General features: G+C 37.5%; 1 protein-coding gene across 1 annotated transcript in view; it reads left to right on the forward strand.

The window, feature by feature from the left end:
- The window catches only part of PTPRN2 (protein tyrosine phosphatase receptor type N2), a 1,559,908-nt gene that overhangs the window by 427,232 nt on the left and 1,108,288 nt on the right, over nt 1–24,388 (forward strand). The window contains exon 3 of the mRNA XM_043965830.1: nt 21,643–21,756. Within this exon, the coding sequence (XP_043821765.1) occupies nt 21,643–21,756 (114 nt within the window). The remainder of the gene's footprint in view (nt 1–21,642; nt 21,757–24,388) is intronic.

Below are 24,388 nucleotides of genomic sequence, written 5' to 3' on the forward strand. Positions count from 1 at the left end.
TGTTTTTTAATCTTTCAAAATACCTTTACAGCTGTTATCTCTGTTTTTCCCCCTCAAAAAAAGCCCTGGGAGGTAGCAAGGCAGATATTATTGTCCCCACCTGTTAAATGGCTAACTTGAGGTATAGGGAGGTGAAATACCTTGCCTCAGGATGACTCAGTGAACTTGACAATAAAAATCAACATTTCTGGGGGGCTATGCCACTATTTCTTGTAAAGGGTTTGCTTTGCCTTTATAACTTTTAGAGGTACAAAGGCACTATATTTCCACTGCTGCCTTTCAGAATAAGCATCAGAAAATCCCATAAGTTCTCATAGTTGGGAAGAAACCTCAGAGGCCATCTCATGTAACCTATCACAGAACGAATCCCCCACTCTCACCCCAGAACAACATAGCTAACAAGTATTTCATTATGGATAGAGGCAAAATTTGTGCTTTGGCTAAAACTCTTCATTTTACCCACACTAGCCTTCTAGAAATTCCAACATTCCACCTTTGCTGCCCCAATTCTGAGCCTTTTCCCAAGCTATTTCTTATGGGTAGATCAATTTTCTTACTTTCCTGTTCTTGTAACTTGTTAGTTACCTTAATGGATTAAGATGTATGAAATATTCCTCTTACAAAGGGGAAAAACTAGCCTCATCAATATGCCACAGACCCTAAAAGATAAAACTAGTCCAGTCCACTGGGAAGGTTCCCTAGTAGATATTATTCCTACCACTATATATCCATGCATCCATGCATCCATGCATCCATCTGTATATATATGCATGTGTATGTATGTATACACACACACACACACACACACACACACATTCTCTGGTAGCTAAACTCTATAGTTGTCTACCTCACTGAAAATCATTGTTTAAATGATACATATTCATCATCTACTTGGATTTTCTTGTATAAAGTATAAACAGAGTAAATACAAATTGATTTCCAGGGTGGGTGGAAAGAGCACTAAAAAGACAGGGTGGGAAGGAGAGTGACAGGGATAAACAAATGCCTCTCTTGAAGCTTCTTTCCTTCTGTCTTTCCTCCTCCTCTCCCTCCCTCACTTTATTTGTCATTCCCTTTCTTTCCTCTCTTTTTCCTTTTCTTTCTCTTTTCTCTTTCATCTATGAATGCAGCATGTAGTACTTCAGCATCACCAAAGACAGCAGGTTACTGGAAATGCATGCTAAATGCCTGCTGGTCTCAGTCAGAAATCATCCCATTTTTCTCCTGCTTAGTCCCCTGGAGAGTTTGCCTTGCCATGTAACTGATGAGGTTAGACTTAGACTGATAAGTTAGCCCCTCTTAACATAAAGAATTGTGAGAAAAGGAAAGAAGAGCCACAAAGTAGAGTAGTAACATAGCTAAAAAAGCAAAAGCAAACCTGAAAAGTTCTGCAGATTGGAAGATCAAGCCTAGATCACTGAAGTTATAAGAAATACACACACACACACACACACACACACACACTTGCATACTCACACACTCACATTCCTGATAGAGTTAACAGGGTGAACAAAGACACAAAGGAGAGGTCATGGATGGCAAAACAAAAAAGAACCAGAAGGAGTCAGAGGACCTAAGTTTGATTCTATTTAATTCAACAAACTTTATAAAGCAACTGTGATATGTACGTTTGGCCTGACCATCCACACATGAAAGATAAAATGGATTAAGAAGTCTACTGATCTTCAGGAAACCACAAAGACCTTAAGTGATCCCAAGCTTCTCCCAGAAACAAAAACTTACCTTATAAAATCTCAAATTCTACCAGTGATATATGACAGAAGACAAAAAACACAACAGTCCTTGAAGAATTAAAAATAATCATACAGAGAACAACTGAATCCACAGTTCTTTTTTCTGGATGTGGAGGATATTTTCTATCACGAGTTCTTTGAAACTGTTTTGGATTGTTGCACAGCTAAAAAGAGGCAAGTCTATCCCCATTGTTCATCACAGAGTGTTGCTGTTACTGTGTACAATGTTCTCCTGGTTCTGCTCCTCTCAGTCAGCATCAGTTCATATTAGTCCTTCCAGGTTTCTCTGAAATCCTCCTGCTCATCATTTCTTACATCACAATAGTATTCCCTTATATTCATATACCACAATTTGTTTAGCCATTCCCCTATTGATGAGCATTCCCATGATTTCTAATTCTTTGCCACCACAAAGAGAGCTGCTATAAATATTTTTGTACCTGTGGGTCCTTTTCCCTTTTCTATTGTCTCTTTGGGATACAGAGCTAGCAGTGGTACCACTGGGTCAAAGGGTATGAACAGTCCCATACCCCTTTGGGCATAGTTCCAAATTGCTCTCCAGAATGGTTGGATCACTTCACAGCTCCACCAACAATGCATTAGTGTTTCCACAGCTTCTCCAACATTTATTATTTTCCTTTTTTGTCATATTAGCCAATCTGATAGGTGTGACCTGGTACCTCAGAGTGGTTTTAATTTGTATTTCTCTAATCAGTAGTGATTTAGAGCATTTTTTCATATGGCAATAGATAGCTTTGCCTTCTTCATCAGAAAACTGCCTGTTCATATCCTTTGACCATTTCTCAATTGGGAATAACTTGGACCCTTATAAATTTGATTTAGTTCCCTATATATTTTAGAAATGAGGCCTTTATCAGAAGTATTGGCCATAAAAATCATTTCCCAGTTTTCTGCCTCCCTTCTAATTTTGGCTGCATTGCTTCTGTTTGTACAAAAGCGTTTTAATTTAATGTAATCAAAGTCTTCCATCTTGCTTTTCATAATATTCTCGATCTCTTGTTCAGACATAAATTGTTTTCCTTTCCATATATCTGAGAGGTAAACTATTCCTTCCTCTCCTAATTTATCTATGGTATCACCCTTTATGTCTAAATCTTGAACCCATTTTGATCTTATTTTTGTATAAGGTGTAAGATGTTGGTCTATTTCTAGTTTCTGCCATACTCTTTTCCTGTTTTCCCAGCAGTTTTTGTCAAATACTGAGTTTCTATCCCAGAGCAGGAATCTTTGGGTTTATCAAACTGTAGATTACTATAGTCACTTACAACTGTGTCTCCTGTGCCTAACATATTCTATTGATCCACCACTCTATTTCTTAGCCAGTACCACATAGTTTTGATGACTGCTGCTTTATAATATAGCTTCAAATTTGGTATGGCTAGCCCACCTTCCTGGACATTTTTTTCATTAATTCTCTTGATATTCTTGACTTTTTTTCCAGATGAATTTTGTTATCATTTTTTCTAGCTCTATAAAATAATTTTTTGGTAGTCTGATTGGTATGGCACTGAATAAGTAAATTAATTTAGGTAGAATTGTCATTGTTATTATATTAGCTCAGCCTTTCCATGAGCAATTTATATTTTTCCAATTATTTAGATCTGATTTGATTTGTGTGAAAAGTGTTTTGTAATTTTGTTCAGAGTTCCTGGGTTTGTCTTGGCAGGTAGACTCCCAAGTATTTTATATTGTCTACCATTACTTTGAATGAAATTTCTCTTTCTATCTCTTGCTGCTGAGCTATAACAGTTTCAATAAACAGTTCTCTAGCATCTTTTTGGAAACCACCAGTGAGGCAATCCTGTAACTTTTGGAAAGTGTTCATCAGTAAGATGCTTTCCCTCTCCTTAAGCTGAAATTGTCCTCTCTTCTAGTTCCACCCCATTGTTCTATATTAAGACTTCTCAGCCTGTGCAAGGATAAAGACTACACCTTTGATTTCATTGTTAGGAGGAACTCCAGGATAAAGGAAAAATCCATTTATCAGTTAAGTTAGTCAATAAACACTTAAGTACTTACCATGTGCCAGGCACTGTGTTATGTTGAGGATGCAAAGAAAGGCAAAAGACATCTTCTTTGCTACTGAAATATTACAGAGCCCCACAAAATTACATGCCTTTTCAAGGGTCACATAGTCATTGTGGGTCAGAGGTAGGTCTTTATCCAAGGTCTTTCTGGTCCTAAGGTTAACTCTCTATCCATTACTTTAGACTGCCTCTCCTTGCCCATGGCAACCCTTTAAATACTTATCATAGAATTGTAAATAGGACAATGGGTCAGCTAAGTGGTTAAGTATGGGAGAGTGGGGTCAATAAGGCCAGAATTCAATTGTGGCTTAAGACCCTAGGAGGTAGGTGTTATTATCTCAAGTTTGTAGAAGAGGTTAAGAAGCTGAGGGACCCTGGGCAAGTCACTTAACCTCTTCTACAAACGAGATAACACCTACCTCCTAGGGTTGTGGTGAGGGATGAAATAGTAGTTGTAAAGTGCTTTGCACTATATGAATGATAATAATTATTAATTTGAAGTTACAATGATGAATTCATAGATCCAGAGGGAAAAAAAAAGAAATAATGAAGGTTGATCACCATGACCCTTGAGGAATTTATAATTTAGTTGTGTGACAAGACATATTCAACAATTAGAAAACAAAAGCAAGCAATATATAATTAAGTGCTAAATTCTGTTGTCCAGACAATAAATGCAATAGGAGTCCAGATAATAGAGAGTTTACTCTATTTATCCACATTCTTAGTACTGTGAATTAAGGATAGACTTTTTCTTTTTGAAGTAATTACAAGTTATCCGACAGTAGAAAGGATCTGTTCCAAGATGGGACAGAGTCATGGCCACACTGAAAGTGTTCAGAAACTCAGTGTCTATTCAGGGATATTGTTGATGGTTTCCTCTATTCAGTAGGAAGTTGGACTAGGTGACCACCAAAGTCCCTTTCGGTTCTAATATTCTGTGATTTTTAGACAGACCTCAAACAGCTCAGCACTGGATGTGGGTCAGTCTTTACAAACTGTAGCGCTCTCTGCATTGAACCTCTCTGCCAGCAGCTAATTAACTGATCAGACTAAAAATAGTGATTTAACTGCTCCCCTTTCAGGCTCCAGTGAGGCAGCCTTGTAACTGTTATTCACTTGGATTCATCTTCTTAGCCATTATTAGATCCCTTGGATGATGGGATGAAACAAAGATCATGTTATTCACAGGCGGGGAGAGTCGTTACACTGGGAATCGGGAGCTCTCAGCCAGCTGGTTAGCAGAGTCCTTGGGACCTCGGGCCCTTTTGTTTGCCATTGATCTACCATGTTGCTAATGCATAGGTGGTGTAGGGACATGATTACTACCTTCCAGAAAGGAACCTCACATTGTTCTTTAGAAAAGAAGTGTTTGTGCTGGCCTGGAAACTGCACCAGGGTTGTCCGCGCTTTGCTCATGAAAGCATTGGTCAGGTCTGGAGAGCACCTCCCTTCTGCTATTTATCAATGTGCTGCTCCCCAGCTATAATGAAATAGTTGAAAAAGTCTATGAATTTCCAAGTAAATAGGGCACCAGCTTATCTACAGGTTTCATTAAGGGCTAAGCTGGTCCAATTCCACCCTCAATCACTCTACCTCTGAAAAGGTGCACAGGCTGAATGACTTATTAAAACTGGCCTGGGAGTCGTTTGAGCCACACGCCTGCTTCCTTTGGCCTTAGAAACCAAGGCTTTCTTAGAGGATCTGTCTTTGACTTTCTGATGTTTGCAGGAGCTGCCCGGATTTGGAATAGGAGTAGTGGGAGGGGAAGGAAGTAAATAGACAAATAGTCCCTTAGGGTTGGGAAATTGCAAATAAACTTGGCCACAGGGACCCTTCTGTATCTTTAAAAAATGACTAGATTTCTGTGATAACTAGCAGATTTTCCCCCACCCACTCCAGCATTTGGGAGAAATACCCATTTCAATGGCTCAAAAGACATTTGCATTCTCTACATCATTTTTCCAAATGGAGAGTTCATTCCAAAACATTGAAAATTCCTGTCATTTTAAAAAATTCTAAATTTAACACTAAAAAAAGAGAAAATCTGTATATACAAAGATCAGTAAGTGTGAAACTATAAAATTTATATACTGCTTATTTTTAAAAGGATGTGATAAATTCAACATGCTACTTTCAAAGCTCTTTTGCTTATGTATATTTCTGAATAAACTCCCTTCAGTTTTAGTTTTAAAAATGCTTCAATTCTCTTTTCCATATATTCTTTTTTTTTTTGGGGGGGGGGGAATCCTGTTCCTCTCCTTCCTAAATTACCTGTCCCAATTAAAAACAAACAAACACAATTCTTCTAAGAAATAAGCACAATTGAACAAAACCAAGTCCATATATTTGCACTGCTCAGAAACACATCTCTCATTTAAATAAATAAGACTAGTCTGAGGTTTTAATTCATTCCCTTCCAATTGGCTAATGTAACAAAAGTGTAAACAGTCAAAGTCCAAGGACTTGCAGGAATATGGGCACTAAATACAGTGACTAAACTCTTTATACTCTTTGCTCAGTGATCTCTCTGGGCATATACCTGGAGAAAGGAACAGATAAAAAGGAAGGTCCTCCCTATATGTGTGTGTACATGTATGTCTACATATGTACATATGCATATGGATTCTATGAAATTTTAATATATGTGAATATTTATATTTGTCAAATTATTTGTAGCAACTTTTTTTTTTATAACAAAGAAGTAACAACAAAGGGGGCTGATGTGAACTGGGGATTGGCTAAAGAAAACTGCAGTATATAAATGCAATGTGATACTATTATACCATAAGAGATGACACATATAAGGAATTTTGAGAAGTATGAGTGGATTTATATGGACCAATCGTGAGTGAGATAAGAAGAGTAAAAAAAAAAAAAAGATGTACAATGACTACAATAATGTAAATGGAAAGATCACTTAGACACCAAACCCTGAGTAACTGAAAAAACCCATGACAGTCAATGGACAAATGTTAAAACATACCTCTTCCCTCCAGGGAGATAGGTAAAAATACTGCAGCCAAATATTGTCAGATACAATTACTGCATATTTTTACCAAATAGTTTATCTCTATTATAAGAGAGGATTCAGCCTTGGGAGAGCATTAATTGCCTTTTCAATAAATGATCATGATAAAAATAAAATCTATGGGTATATAATGTACACACATATTTTAGGAGCACAGAACAATTTGAACTAAGACACAAAGACCTCAGGGTGCAGGTGATGGACTGGAAAGGGTCCAGTTTGATGGAGCATAGAGAATATGAGATAATATGAGATAAAAATAGGAAGGTAAAATAGATAATGGAGGGCCTTGGGTGTCTGTATACATAATACATGTATGTATACATATACATACACACATAAACACATGCATATATATGCATTAATCTTCAAAAATAAAGATTAGACTTTTTTATTACCATAGAAATCCATTGTTCTCTTATAACCCAGTGGCATCTTTCAAAGAGTAAGCCAAGGATCCTTGCTGGGATGAAGTAAACTTGATAGTTACTTCTCTTATCCAGGAGGAATAATAGAATATTACAGTTGAAGGTGGAGGGTAGTGCAAGAAGGGGGAATATAGGTATAGTTCTGCTTCCTTGAGTGAACTTCAAAAGAAGATTATGGCTCTTTAGAAGCAAGAAAGTTTCCAAAGAGGAAAGGCTCACCTGGAATTCCTCAGAAAGTGTGACTGTCACAGAAAGGAAGGGATTGAGGGTGCGAACTATGGGGAAAACGGAATCCTGGAAGGATACTTGAAGACCCTATGGATGGCTGACTAGGCTGAAGAAGTATGTTATGTAACACTGGGGAAGTCATTCTGGGCCTTCTTGCAGGGTCTAAGGACTATATATGAAAAAGGCTTGGAAAGCTATTGAAGTAGCCTCATAATAAGTCATTTTGCCTCTTTTGTCTCCATTCTTTGATTCCCTACTTCATGTGGCTACCAGTCTTTTTCTTGACTTTTAACTTCTTAAAGTAGGCACGGCTTCCAGGGTGCACACTCCCAACTTTCAGGGGGTCCCAGGTGGTATGATTTAAGGAGAGACAGGTTCACCACTCCCCTCTTCTGTGCTCTGTCTGGTCTGCAAGCAACCACAGGCCTGTTTGCCCTCTGACCCAGAAGAGAATTCAGTTCCCCTATCTTCTTGCGGCTACCAAACTCATCTTCCTTTTACATGGACCTAGTCATATCATCATACAAAATCTTTCCCTGCCTACTAAGGGAAGCTCAAATTGTTTTGCCTGGCATCCAAAGCCCTCCATTATCTGCCCTTATCTAATCTTCCTAGCTTTATATTATCCCCTTCAGAATTTTACAAGCACCAGTCAAATGCACTCTTTTCAGTCCCTCACATGCACCCTGAGATGTCCATGTCTTTGTTCACACTGTTCCATGTGCCTAAAGCATTCTTCCTCTTAGCCTTTACCTGTTAAATCACTAGGGATTTTTTTATTCCCCCTCACATGCCTTTTCCTCTATGAAGTATTTCCCCATTTGAGAGTAAGAGACATTCCTCATAGAGTAGCTTGCCAACCTCTTAATTTACTTATCATGTAACTATCATTATAGCATTTACATAGCCCTTGGAAGTTTTTAAAGGATTTTTCCTGTTATCTCATTTGATCATTAGAACACCCCTATCAGGAAGGTGCCTTTATTATCCTCATTTTACCAATGAGAAAACAGAGTAAGAGGGGCTAAGTGATTTGGCCAGGGTCACACAGCTAGAAGGTGATTGAGGCAGACTTCAAACTCTTAGAGACTTTTCAACTCCATTGCTGTATCTCTTGCACCATTAGGCTAGCTCCTTAGCTGAAGACCCCCCCAGACACCTTTACTAAAGAGAAAGCTGGCCTCAGAGCTAGAAAGACCGGCACTTAAATTCTGCTGCTGAAATATCTACTGGTTGTGTGACCCTGGGAAAATGACTTAATTTTTCAGCATTTCAGGCAACTCTCTACGATTGTAGGTTGCGGACTTGCCAGTTACTGTATCTTATGTTAATCTATGGTTGTTGTTTTACCTTCCACTAGACTGTGAGCTCCATGAAAGCAATTGATATATCCAGACTTTATAGACCTCCCTCCCCCATGCCCTGCCAGCGACAAGCTTCAGTATTGTCCATATAGATTTTGCTGAATTTGTTGAAGACCTTGAAGCCCTAATAAAAGGGCAAGGGAGCATCTAATATTTTTAAAAGGTATTTTCGGGAGAATAGTGCCTCCCTCTTGTGTTTGCCTTTTAAGCTGTTTTCCAGGCAGGATGAGATGAGAGGCTGCACTCATGAGGAAGCTGTGCAGCTGATTTGGCAACAGTAAGATAGTGTAGTTCATAGCATACAGGTGCTTAGCAAATGCTTTTTGACTATCTCACTGATATACTGGACCAAGAAGGCAAAGAAAGGCATTTGTATTAGGGGACTGAGATGTAATTGGATTATTCCCCCATGATAAATAGGTTGTCCGTTTTTGATTAGTAATACCACTCATCTTTCAAGGATTTTTGCTGTAGAAATTTTTTTTTAATTAAAAAGGACAGAGAGAAAGTAAGGACTCTTAATTTTATCTGCCAGGTAGATCCATTAGTCAACATGGTGAATAAGATATTACAATAATAGTAAGCTAGTTGGTACAATGGCTAGACTACTGAATTTACAGTTGGAAAAATCAAAGTCTGAATCCTGCTGAATCCTGCCTTAGCTATGTGACTCTAGGCAAGTCATTGAACTCTCAACCTCAGTTTCCTTATCTATAAAATGAGAATAAAAATAGGATTGTTCAAAGGATCAAATGAGATAACATATGGAAAGTGCTTTGTAAACCTTAAAGTAATATATAAATACTGTTGTTGTTGTTGTTGTTATTATTATTAGCAACAGCATATTATAATAACTGAGAATTATTATTTTGGAAAGACACCCTCACAAAACAATCCTGTTAACACTGTGGAAAGAACTCTTTCCCATGTATGCAGAACAATATAATGATCTGTTGAACAAGATCTAAGTTATAATTTGTGCTTCAGAGTAATATTGAAATCAGCTATATTCATTAGCCAGTGAATGCTCAGAAAGCCAAGAAGATCTAGGTTTAACTGGCTCATACTGGCATGAACTGCTTAGCTGAGATTCCCACTTGGTTAATATCAGAATAGACCTCTGATGAATATCATTTTGACTCATGTCAGTATCCCTTATTTGCCAATGTGATTCAGAATCCAAGTAAACCTCAAAAAATGGCTCATCAGTGGGGAGATGCCTAACTGGGGTGCCCACTAGGGGTCACTGTTGTTGCTTATTACATACATACCTCTGAACTGCTGTTTCGGGAGTTGACCAAGGCTGAATGCAAGGAAAGGAGTAAATGAACCCATTTAAAAAAATATAATCCAGTGAGATTGTTTCCTAGGAAGCAGCTACCCTCCATGGGCAGATGAATGCTTAAAATGCTGCAGGTACAGCATAAGCTTCTATTATTACAAGCCTTGGTTTCTCCAAGAAATGCTGCTCTGAGGTTTGTCAGCATTTGCTGTTTCAAAGCACTAGGTTACATTTTCAAATCATTCCCCAGGAGGTCCAGTTGTCAAACCTATTATTACTTAACAAGTTTCCCATGCACGTTCCCAGGGAGCTGCTTTAAAATGGACTCACATGTTCTCTTTTGTTGGGGGGGAGGGGAGAGGGGGGTCAGCTGGCTTTTGCATAAATAGAATGGATGCATGTATATGCTGTTGACTGATACAGCGGCTTGCAAACTTGAATGCTTGCCTTGGGTTCATTGTCCCTGGAACAGAAGAAAGAAACAAGGTTGCTGCCCTGTATCAGAAACAGCAAATGTGTTCTAGTTGTCCATCTTTGAGGAGTTCTCCCCTGCTACCCAGGTAAATTAACTGTCCCTGTTTACTCTGGAATCATTTTAGTAGAACTGGGGCCCACCCTCCTTTACAGAGATTTCAGAAATGGGCTTGCTCATATCTTGAAGTCTTCTAGAATCGGCCTTTCTCTGTGCCCATTTAATGACTTCCATCTGAGATTTACCCTGAATATATCTTGCATGTACATGGATCTTTGTACATTGTCTCACCCATTAGAATAGGAGCTCTTTGAAGGTAAGACTTTACCAGGTTTTTCCCTTTCTTTTCATCCCTAAAACTCACCCATGAATTCGAGTTGACTAATTGTTCTTCCTGCTGTTTTCTTCTTGCCAAAATAAAGAGCATAAACAATTGTGAGTCTGAATTCCTGCAACTGTGCCCATGAATGTAGTGAGTCAACCTGTAAATGCTATTTTAATATAAATATTGGTAATAGCTGCCATTCGTAGAGTACTTTATAAATAATAATACTAGTTAGCATTTATATAGCACTTTAACACTTGCAAAATACTTTACAAATATCTCATTTTATCCTCATAACTACCCTGGGTGTCATACTGATACTGGGGCCCTACACTCAGTTATGATGCCAACTGACTCTACTTTTTGTAATTTTCAGGAGCTCCCTGAAACAGGAGTAAGTGGGGAAGTAAGGGGGGAAGGGAAGAGGTAGATGAACAATCCTCAGAGTTTCGGTTAGATTGTTAGGGATAAATAATATAGCTCTGAGACTAATTAATTACACATTGATATTATTCCAAAATAATGCCCCCAAATTGAAAACTAGCTAGAGGTAATCCACAAAATGAACATGTTTTAACAGTTCTCAGTCTTGCTGAGACTTTCTGGGTTGCTTCGTGGAGCTCAGCAGTTTTCTCAGGCTGCAATAGCTTGAACATTAGAGATTTGGCATCACTAAGGTTTTGGAGGTCAATCCAAAATTTTGTCTTATCAGGAAGCATGGATCTACCTGCTTACTCCTGGAAAAAAAGGCTCAGTGAGGATCATCTCACTTGTTTATTGATGGAGTAAGATGGAGATCATTACCTGGGGACTGACTGAACCATATGAAAACTGAAGAAATAAAATTAAAGGGGGTTGGAATGATATGCTCAAATAAATAGATGAGGAAAAAAAAGTCCCAGGAGGTACATAAATAGATATATACATGCATATATATATATGTGTGTGTGTGTGTACACATGCATATAAAATATGTACATATGTGGATATGTTTATATACTATATTTGCATATATTCTATTAGGATATACATATGTATATGTCTGTGTATGTATATATATGTGTGTGTGTACACATGCATATAAAATATGCACATATGTGGATATGTTTATATACTATATTTGCATATATTCTATTAGGATATACATATGTATATGTCTCTGTATGTATATATATATATATATATATGTGTGTGTATCTATATACATATATAGGGTGGGCCAAAGGTCATGATGTTTTAATAACTTTTTGAAAATGATTTTTTCTTTATTTTTGCCATTTACAAAATTTGATTTTTCACACATAATGTAAATTCATTTCCTGTATATACTGTATGTGATGCTATGGTATTGTAAAGTAAAAACAAAAAATAAAGGAATTGTTAAATATTGAAAGCCCTTTTTGACTTTTGGCCCACCCTGTATATATGTTTCAAAGGTCCTTCTCCATTCTTTCTGCTAATTTGGTTTCTCCACTGACTGGATGTTGTGATTTTCACCTCTGCTCTAGTGTCTGCTTGAAAAAGTGAGAACTCATGAACACCATAGAGATTCAAAGGCAAATTAAATTTTCATCAATTGTCTTCCTTATTTCCCATGTGCTTTTAGTATTCTTTTAAGCACCAGCAATAGCAGCATTTAACAAAGTTTTTAAAAATCTTTAATTAGTACACTTTATATTCCAGGCACTGATCTGTGATCCAGAAGCGATACAAAGAAGTCTCTTAATTGTTCCTGCCTTCAAATAGCTTACAGTTTAGCCTTGAAGTTGTCATGAGTATATGAAAGTTAAATAACAAGGAATGTAGCACAAATAGGAACAGAATGAATAGTTGTGTCAGTAAAGGAAAGAGGGAGCAGCAAGAGGGTCACAGAAACTCTCAAGAGTGGGATTATGCTGAACCTCAATTGGTTATACCAATGCGGAGGAGAATGAGGAAAGGACTAAGCATTTATATAGCACCTGTCCCATACCATGGACTATGCTAAGCACTTTACAAACATCTCATCGGAGTAGAATGGTATAATCAGAACCACAAAGGTTGGACTGGATTAGGTGTGTTGGAAGGATGGTGCCATTTACTAGTGGAAATTCCTTTTTTTTTTTTTTTTTTTTTGCTTCTAGGGATGATGTACCTATACATAAAGCAAATTTCCCCTTTTATACACAAATTCACAAATCTAGTAGAAAAGTCAACATTTTGATCTTCTAATAAGTGAAACTAGACCAGCAAACTGCAGCTCGTTTTTTTTAATCTTTAAACTGTAGTTCTGCCAATAAGTTAATTGTTTCTACTGTATCTGATTTTATAAACTTCCTTTCTCAAGAATACAGACACATTTCTACTTTATTTCCTCAGATAATTATAAAGAACTACCTCTTCCTTGATTGGGAACTGATAATTTAATTTATTTGTATGGTCTAAACCTGCCTCTCTTGCTACAGGACTGAAGGCACTTCACTGTTAGCTGTGCCACTAGAGGGAGTGAAGGGAAGGTCCAAGAAAATGGGAAAAAAAAAAGTGGGCTATATTACCAAGCTAGTATTTTGGGGATTTGAACTGTGTTGTTGGAGAGGATTAATCATCCTAGAATTCAGTATTGTCCTGACGATTCTAAGGTGACTCTTATCTAGATCACACAAAATGATTAAAATAAATGAGTAAATTAAAAAAAATTCTCATCATGATCAGGGGACTCTATGAAACATAAGATATTCTATGCTTTTTTTTTTAAGTCAACATATAATCCTCATGAGGGAAAACAGGCTTGAGTACAGACAGGATTGGATGAAAATAAGTGGTATCTCTCCTAATTTCTAATGAGGCATTAAGGATATAATTTATGATTATTCCAGAAAAAACTGAATTAGGCCTGACCTCCTGATTTGGTTTTTGGCTCTGAATTTACTGGCTAATTTCCCAAAGCACCAGCTCCCAACTTATGGGTTTTCTTGTTTAATGGAGGTGAAAGTTTTTCAAAGTTAGTGAACATTATTCCATTAAGTCAGGTTTAATAGAAAAATAGTCATTAAACATCTGATGGGGACAAATTATTTTGACTGAATGGTGGAGTCAAGGATAGTAACAAGGCACAACATTTACTCCTGACTTCTGTTAAGGTAATCCTAGATTATTTTATGAGAGTTACAGTACCCAATAGTAGGAGGTGATGGTTTGACCATCTTCTGCCCCACTATATCTAGGTACAAAGAGGCTGGAGTTCATTCAGAGAAGGACAGTTTGAATGGGGAAGAGCTTTTATTTAGTTCATGCCATATAAAGCTTAGTTGTAGGAAGAGGGCATATTAGCCTGGAGAATACTAATAGTACTAATAAGTCATATTTACATTGCATTTTAAAGCTTGCAAAGTGCTTTACATACATTATCACATTTGATACAATAACTCTTTGAGATGGTTACTAGTATCAAGTCCATTTTACAGATAAGAAAAATGAGTCGCCTTGTTATGTTACCTCGGGTAATATAGCTAATAAGTATGTGGTACAGATTTGAACCTATGTTTTGATTTTAAGATGAACACTTCACCTTAGTAACAACAGTGTATCTCTCTTCAAGTTATTTGAAAAACCTTTGCATAGAAGAGACATTAGACTTTCTCCCTTTGGCTCCTGAGGGCAGAGGGAGATTGACATTTCCAAAATTTCTTAGCAATTAGAGCTAAGAGGGAAGTGGGTTTCCTTGGGAGGCAACGGATTCTCCTTAACCTGAGGTCTTTAGCAAGAGGTAGATCCCTTTATTGGTTGGGTACATTAGAGAGATGATTCTTGTTGTGATGTAAGTTTGACAGTATATTACCTAAAAGGTCCTTTCGTGTTATTTGTATACAGCTCAGTACTAGGGTAAAAGGATCACAGATTTATTCCCAGGGACCTTAGAAGTTCTCTAGTCCGACCCCTTTATCTTATAGAGGAGGAAACCTAGAAAGATTAAATGACTTGTCCAGGATCACAGAAGTTGTCAGGCTTTGAACTCAGGTCCTTTGACTCCAAAGTCATTGCTTTATCATTATACTATTCTACTTCCCTTTCCAGAATCCAGTGGTTCAAATACATATCCCAAGGTGAAGCATAATTGCTTCTCATCTCTGGCATCATTATTAATGAAAAAAAAATTGGTGTTTATTTTTTAAAATGTTAAATTCTACAAGGATCTGTGCTGGGATTGTGTGGGTTGTGGATCAGTGGTGACTGCATATATTTCTTTATAAAGGAAAAAAAGGTAGAGCTCAAGTTAATCATTGGTGTGATGTTTGCTGATGTCTTAAGGGCAGACTTGGTGGAGAAGACTGAAGGTTGGGGGAGAAGGGGTTGCCTCTGGGATTTTATTATTTCACCTGCCCTATATAGCTAACCACTGCACAGTAACCAGGGAAACACCACTCTGTTTTCCTATGACTCCTTGTATGTCAAGCCTGATACTTTGGGGCTGAGCTCTTACAGTTTTACATTGTATTTCCTGAGCTGAGCCCTTCAAAATTATACATCGATATCAATATTAATATTGATAGATATAGGGGCAGCTAGATGGCGTAGTGGATAAAGCACCGGCCCTGGATTCAGGAGTACCTGAGTTCAAATCCCGCCTCAGACACTTGACACTTACTAGCTGTGTGACCCTGGGCAAGTCATTTAACCCCAATTGCCTCACCAAAAAAAAAATATTGATAGATATAGATCTCTATATCTATAGATTTAGATCTCTCTCATGAATTGATAAAATAGTAAATGGCCTCATTAAGAATATAGGACCTTTTGATGCCAAGAATTATATAGATGCCAACAATCAAGGATATAATTTTTTCTAGCAGTGAATGGTAGAAGGCAGTTAGTGATGTATTCTATATTAAGGAGAAAATTAAGATAATTCATTAAGAGTTTGGGATGCATGCTCTAGGCTGGGGACTTCTATGCAAAAGATAAGTTAAGAGTTTCCTTGCCTCTTAATGATAGCTTTATCATGAGAACATAGATGAAAAACTAGAACAAACTCTATGTCATCAAATCTAACATTCATTTTATAGGTAGGGAAACTGAGGCTGAGAGACTAAATGATGTACGATGTTACATAATCAGGGACAGAGGTCAGATGCAAAGCCAGATGAGTTGATATGGAATCCACAATTTTGGGGGCAGCTAGGTGGCTCAGTGGATAAAGTACTGGCCCTGGATTCAGGAGGACCTGAGTTCAAATCCAGCTTCAGACACTTGACACTCACTAGCTGTGTGACCCTGGGCAAGTCACTTAACCCTCACTGCCCCACAAAAGAAAGAAAGAAAGAAAGAAAATAAATAAAAGCAATCCACAATTTTTTTCACTGTACCATGCTGCCTCCCTGGTCAAAAGGACTAGGGAAAGGTAAATGAAATGTTTTCTTCGCTGTAGGTAATAGTAAAGGGAAAGGGGTAAGGGTGTGTACCCAAGACATCTAGCATAGTAGAAAGAACTTTGCTGGGTTTTGTATACAATACTACATTTCTCATCTCAGTACCTTTGCATTGACTTTTCCCCTTGCCTGGAATATTTTCACTCCCAGCTTCCTTTAAGACTCAGCTCACGTGCCATTCCTTCTAGGAGGGAGAAAGGAAAGAGAATAAACATTTATATAGTACTCACTATGTGCCAGGCGCTATGCTAAGTTTTTTTGTAAATTTTATCTCATTTGATCCTCACAATAACCTTGGAAGGTTAAGTGCTTTTATTATCCCTATTTGACAGTTGAATAAACTGAGGCAAACTGAGGGAAACAGAGGCCTTGATAGGGTTACAAAATAAGTAAGTGTCTGAGATTGGATTTGAACTTAGGTTTTCCTGACTCCAGGCCCAGAATTTTAATTACTGTACCACCTATATACCAATGCTGTACCCTTCAAATCAGACCTTCAGAGACTTTGCCCTGGAAAAACTAAGCTTATGAGTTAATACCTGTACAGAACATTGTGATACAAGATATACTAAGTTGATATAAGGTGCGGTCCTTGTCCACAAATAACTATGATATGTCCTAATATATATGAGAAAAGTATATGAGAAGGTTGAGCAAAGTTTGACATGAAGTCCAAAAAGAGAAATTTTACATTCTTTAGGAATAAGAGAAAGCTTTCGGAAGAGTTGACATCTGTGTTTGGCTTTAAAAGACAGGTAGGAATTTGAAAGGGCATGGAAATTTAGGATCTTTAGGCATAAGGAACAGCGTAAACAAAGGCAAAGATGTAGGAAAGGGAAGGATACATTTAGCAGATGGAAAATAACTCAGTTTGATGGAAACATAGATTATGGAGAAGGGAATTGTTTACCATAAGGAGTACCAGAGTATGGAATCCTGGATCAAATGAGAATTTTAGCCAGTAGGCAATAATGAGTGATTAAAGGGTTTTTGAGTGAGTGGAATAACCTGACCAGATCTCTACATCAGGAAGATCTGGTGTCAACCTGAAGGAAAATTGGGGGAGGGAGGGTGCAAGTACCATAATGGAAAGAGAATTGATTAGATTCAAAGGACCCGAGTTTATATCTTCCCTCTCCTATTTGACATCTATGTGATCTTGGGTAAGTCAATTAACTGACTATATGATATAAATAACTTTGCAAACCTTAAAGTGCTCATAAGTATTAACCATCATCATCATCACCAGTAACCATTGTTGACTCAGTTTCTTCATCTAGAAAATATGGGGCTTTATTTAGATGGTTTCTGTAATATTCTCCTCTAAATTTATGATCCTTTGACCTATTAGGAAGTGATTGCCTCTGAGCAGATGGTAATCAGCACATTTACTATGGTTGTAATTATGAGTAATTGGAGGGAGACTGATGAAGACAAGAATTTATAGGAGATGAAATTGACAGGACTTGGTAAATGATTGGATATGAGAGACAAAAGGGGAAAAATTCAAAAGAAAATATCAAGGCTTTGGGCAAAAGAGAGTGGGTGAATGATAAGAATGGTCAGAAAGAGGAACAGGTTTTCCTACAGTGATAAGTTCATTTTTGGGCAAGCTGAATTTGAGGCCATCCAGAAGGAGAAATTGTAGGCAGTTGGAAATGTGAGTGTAGGGTAGCTGTTCTCACTTCCTTTTTCCTCATGGAACAGTGTCTTTTGCCACAAGGAGTTGTGGAACATTGAATGTTTAAATTGGCAATATTATGGAAGTGTCAGGAGACTAATATTCTTGGAGTTTTCCTTCAATAAAAACAACCATCTCGGGGCAGCTAGGTGGCGCAGTGGATAGAACACCGGCCCTGGAGTCAGGAGGACCTGAGTTCAAATCCGGCCTCAGACACTTGACACTTACTAGCTGTGTGACCTTGGGCAAGTCACTTAACCCCAATTGCCTCACTTAAAAAAAATAAAATAAAAAATAAAAACAACCATCTTTTGTTGAAAGATCTTTTTAGGTTCAAAGGTTGATATATTTTGAGCTTAGTGAATATAGGTAGTAGTCAGATGTTCTTAAAATTGTGAACTATGTCATACTGCACTGACTAGGTAAAATTTATACTTACAAAACTAATTACAATTTTCCCTTTATCTGTCATAGCATTGAATGCAGCATGGTATAGTGAATAAAGAACCAGTCTCAAAGCCAAGAGGACCCATTTTCACAAACCTCTCCTACACATATAAGATGTTTGACCCTGGGCAATTGGTTTAACTTCTGAGGTCTCTAGGTACCTCTGTTGCAGAGAAGTTTCTGAGTGACCTTTATTGGGAGAGGCTATTGATTCTTCTTTCTTTCTTTTTTTTACAGGGCAATGAGGGTTAAGTGACTTGCCCAGGGTCACACAGCTAGTTAAGTGTCAAGTGTCTGAGGCTGGATTTGAACTCAGGTCCTCCTGAATCCAAGGCCAGTGCTTTATCCACTGTACCACCTAGCTGCCCCTCGAGAGGCTATTGATTATGGGAACATGACAAGGAAGGCATTTACTAGGGTGGCAGCAAAGGGAATAAAATGGAGAGAGACAAACACAAAACATTTTAGGAAGTGGAATTGACAAGATTTGATATGTGATTGAATATGAGAGGTGAAAGAGAAAGAAAAGTCAAAGAAAACCTAAAGGTTTCAGGCACCGGAGAATTGGTAAATGATGATACTACCTACGGGATTAGTGTAGTCAGAAGGAATTTTCTATATAAATGAATTCATCTTATCCCATCCTCAGCCCTGGAATACCACAACATCCTAAATTTCACGATATGCCTCATGAAATTCATGACATTCTTTTGAGAATTATTATTTTTCTATTATACTTCTGACTCATCAGCTTTTTTGTTATAGATTTTTCTTTTAAAGAATGAAATATATTTTATATTAATATTAATATTACATCAATATTATATGTTAATATATTATACATTTATATATTTATCTCTTCATGATTTGTTGTTGTTCAGTCATGGTGAACTCTTTGTCACCCCCATGGACCCTTACTGTCCAAGGGGTTTTCTTGGCAAAGATACTAGAGGGATTTGCCATTTCCTTCTCTATTGAATTAAGGCAAACAGAGGTTAAGTGACTTGCCTAGAGTCACACAGGTAGTAAGCGTCTGAGGCCAAATTTAAATTCAGGTCTTCCTGATTCCAGGCCAAGCACTCTATCCACTGAGCCACCTATCCTGCCTTCCCATTTGGACTTTAGCGGAGAGTTATTAGAAATCCAATAACCATTTTTCCCCATGAAAATATTCACTGTATTATATAAAGCAACCATGGTCAGAGTGGTGTAGTCAGAATTGGTGAAAGGAATAGCGGTGAGTTAATTATCATATATTTGGCTACCTGTCTTGGTAGGCAGATTGTGATGGTTTGGAATGTTTTCTTTGAAAAAGGCTTCTTAAAAGGGATAAGGGAACATCTTTCAAAATAGTGGTTACATATCTTCCCACCTTTTTTTCTTTGTTTGAAACAACATTGATGCATCACATGACTATTGTGCATGCAATATGCATGGTAATTTTGGTCCAGTTTCTAGAACGGTGCATGTGGTAATACACTTAAAGAGGTGACTGGATTGCTAGTGCAGACTGGTTTGAATTGTAAGGTGCTTCACAGGATAAGCTTTTGACAGTAATCAAAAGGAAAAGCTATTTTTGAAAGCCTAAAGCATTATATAAACATCAGTTATTATCTTTCTTATCTGGGAAATATATATATTCAAAGATTTTGGTGCAATTTAAGTTGTTTTCAATAAAAACATGCATGCATATATACAAACACACATATAGATTAGCTCTTTCTCATACAAAGGGTGGGGAGGGGGTAGAAACCCAACTAAGAAATTAATTTTGTGCATGCATGCTCACTGGGCTGTGCAGCTCACTAGGGGATGGGGAGAAAAATAGGCCCTGTTCTCTTTCTCTGGCTCTCTCTTTTCTATTGTTTTTATTTAGTTATTGCATTAATTTCAATGAGGCACTTGTATGAAATGCACAGTGCTGTGTAACCCTGCATGGAAAAAGGAAATGGCGCTAGGTTTATCTTCCATTGCATGACCATTGTGTGCCTTTTTTGAGCAGCTGGGCTAGTTGTCTTCCCATATTCTTTAGGCTCTGTGAAGTCCCATAGAAATCAGTGAGATGCTTGCAGTACTTAAGGCTATTTTCTGCTAATCAGATGGAGCCTTGGTTTTAAGCATATATGTGATATCAGACCAGTAATTACTGAGTCAACCTGGCACTAAGCAGAATGTGTTTCTGCTAATTAAACTTGTTGCATTTGAATGGCTTTCTTTGGCTACACTGTATGGAGTAAAACTAGGGTGAACAATAAAAAGAAACCATTTCCCCCCTCCCTTCCTACCCAAGACCTAAAACTGCAGATGGCCGCACTGTGTGTGAAGCACCTAGTCACTGAATTAGCCTTTTGTGTGCAAGAAAGGAAGGTAATTTGAATGTTTGAACCCCCCACAGGAAGCTTGTCTCAAAATGAACAATTCGCCAAATAAAGACTAATTAGGACCTAAATTAATTAGAAGGTGTGGTTTGAAAGGACGTTGATGAGAAGAGTCTGTCATTTTAGACAAATGGAATAGAGCTAAATAAATTAGGCCCCATTAATATCTCATTGTTCTGTGAGCAGCTCTCTTTTATTGCATTCATTAGAAAGCCTACTTGAATAAGCCTTCGCTGGCCATTACTGATTCAGCCCTCATTTACTAGAGCCTAACACACAGTGTATGCATTAAAAATATTTCAACAAATCCTCATGGCTTCTTCAAATTAATATTTATATTTTCTGGGTTCTCTGCTTTTCATTTGAGATGCACGCACTGGATGGTATTGCCTTTTTTTTGGGGGGGGGCATCAAATTGTCAGAAGTGAAACTCACATTTAAAAAAGAAAGCCAGAGAAAGGAAATTACAAAAAGAATGGGAAAAGGAGAAAGAAAGCAAAAGGAAAGTGGGAGAAGTTAAAAAAAAAAAAGCAAAATCCTAATGCATTAGTAAATTTTATTTTCTCTTTCAACTTCATGTTTTCCAAGACACATTATTGTATTATTTTATTTTTAGAGGGTCTCCTACTTCAGAATTCTAATCATTCTTTGATGACTTTTTAAAGTCAGCTTCCAAAGCTTTACTACTGTCTATAATAAATATAATGCACCTATGAGTATTATGTGTTTCTTCCTTTGAGTAAATGACAGGTGTTTTTCTCTTTCTTCTTTCCCTCTTCCACCTCCTTTTCCCCTACAGATGGAGTATTTGGAAGATGCCAGCAGGGGCCTGTGATAGACATATACAGATATGAAGTTTCACCCCCAGTTCTTGAGCATCTAAGGACCATCTTGAAGAAGCTCTCCCACAGAGGTACAGTGAGGGACATGGATTTAGTCTTAGTTCATGGATTTAGGCCAAGATCTGTGATAGGCGATTCATTGATGGTCTCTGCAATATTGAGTTTTTAGCAAATGATTGTTACTTAAAAAAAAAAAAAGTGAACCTCATAGTGTTTTTCTCTTGGTTACTGTAGAAATTACCTTCTTCATGAGTCACGGTGGTCAAGATCAGAAAAAGTGTTCTGGTAAAATGTACCCAGGATAGAATGCCAGTTTGAAAGCAGAACATTTAACAGAAATTAGTTTATGTCAGAGTTTCTTAAATTGTTGGTTGTGCCCCTATATTGGGTCATATAACTGAATATGGGGGTTGTGAAAAATTTAGCATTAAATGTTTGACTTGTATACCTGTTTTATATACCTTTATACCCAGGATTGCATAAAAATTTCTCATGGAAAGGGATCACGAGTGGAAAAAATTTAAGAAGCCTTGATTCTCCATCTGCTAGCAAACCAAAGCTAATAAAAACATAGAAAATTATTCAGGGTAGAAATGACAAAATATCTCAGCTTCTTTCTTCCCAGAATAATTTGGGTCTCAAACTCTTCTAAACACTTATGACCCTAATAATAGCTTTGACTAGTCTTTCTGAAGATTGAACTGGGGTGGGGACCATCAGAATTTCTGTTCAGATTGCCCATTAGGCTTTTTAATGCTACAGCCAAGATATTATCTCTCCTTGTTCCATTTGCCTTAAGGATATTGTCACTGGCCCAAGGGCCAAAGTCATTGCTTTTGTTCTTGGGACATTCCTGATTGCATCTGTTCCTCTTTCCTCATTCTTCATATTGTCCTCCATCTTTCTTTTTTTCTCTTTTCAGTGGTATTCCCCCCTTCCCCCCCCCCCCATACTGTTTCCTAGGAAACTGACTTCCTACTTTTCTTCAATCAGTGCCCATGTCATGGATTTATTATATCTTGAGAAATGGTGGAAATGTAACCCAATAGTGGGCTTTTCTACCATTGTCATATTCTATACTCATTTTGTCTATATCAGTTTACCTCCCTTATCCTTCCTCTCCTCTGCCTCTCCCATCTTCACACAAAAGGCAAGGAAGGGATAAAAGAAAAAAAAATTATATATGACTGTTTGCTACTAATTCTCTGTGCAGGTGAAGTGGGGGAAACTGGAACATTGAAGTACAAATGTTTGCCAATGAATCCTTGCAAGTAGGCACTAACCTTAGATAAGTAATAGTTTCTGTTGGACAAATTATAAGTGATATTAATTTTACCTATTAAATATGAGAAAACTTTCAAAGAAAAAGACTAAAGAAATGAAGAATAATTGGATAAGGTAGTGATTTTTAGTGTTCCTTGTTAAGTTTGAGTTTTTAAAAATTCCCAGACAATATGCAAACATTGGACTGGAAGAGAGGAGAAATTCTACTAAGTAGCTATGTGACCTTAGGCAAGTCATTTCATTTCTTTGGTTCTCAATTTCCTCATCTGAAAATGAGAGGGCAGAATTAGCCCTCTATAGCACCTTTCATCTCTGAAATCCAATGATTCATGGTAAAGATGAAGAAATTAATGAATTAACATAGGAGGAGTGTTTAACCTAGAGTCAGGTGGACCAAGGCCGAATCCCAGCTCCAACACTTACTAGCTCTGTGACCATGGACAAGTTATTTAACTTCTCTAAGATTCAGTTTGCTTAGCTACAAAGTGGGGGTGATATTCCTCTTAGAACCCACTTCACAGGATGTATTATGAAGAAAGTGTTTCATAATCCTTAAGATGCTATATCAATGTGAGTATTGGGGTCCTAATGCTGAAAAATATTCAATGATATTTATTTGAACTCTTTTGGGTCATAGAAAAATGAATGAATGGATGGATGGAAAAGCATTGGAGTAGTTACAATTTGCCTGACACTATGCTTAGTGATGGGAATAAAAATATCCAAGTGAGAAAATATAAAATACAAAAATGGAGTCCTTGACCTTGATGAACTTATATTCCATTGGGGAAAATAACACATAAAAGACAATGTTGGCCTGGAAACAGTATTTTAGTTTGGGAAGTCACAGAGATGGTGAATAAAACAGTAGGGCACTCAGTCTCAATACCCTTTATAGGTACAATTGAAATGTTGATTTGATTAATGTCCCCGGTGCAAGAAATGGAAAATGTGAGATAGGGGCAGGAAGTACTCAGGAAGAATGTCTAGGAGATGGGGGTGAATCATGGTTGGATTTGGTGCTGCCTAAATATAGTGTACTCTTGACAGCCAGGACAGTGGGCTCCCAGGGAAGAGGTCTAAAGTCAGTAATTTGGCTCTTCCAAGAGATAGTCTCAGGAGATCTCGTTTAGAGGGTGCAGAATCGGCAGTGTGAATGGCAAAAGCATATCCTAGAGAAGGGCTTCTTAAACTTTTTCTATTCTATTCACCACCCCTTTTCGCCCAAGAAATTTTTACACGACCCTGGATATATAGGTATATAAAATAGGTATACGAAGCCTTTTACTGTTGCCAACGTTTTTGTGACCCTCCACATTCAGTTATATGGACCCACAGTTTAAGAAACTAGGGCCTAGGTTAGAATGGTTCATAGAGGTCGCCTGCTCTAACTCTTGAAAACTGAGGCCCAGTAAGATT

The sequence above is a fragment of the Dromiciops gliroides genome, chromosome 5 (genome assembly GCF_019393635.1).
Source record: "Dromiciops gliroides isolate mDroGli1 chromosome 5, mDroGli1.pri, whole genome shotgun sequence".
Taxonomy (NCBI): domain Eukaryota; kingdom Metazoa; phylum Chordata; class Mammalia; order Microbiotheria; family Microbiotheriidae; genus Dromiciops; species Dromiciops gliroides.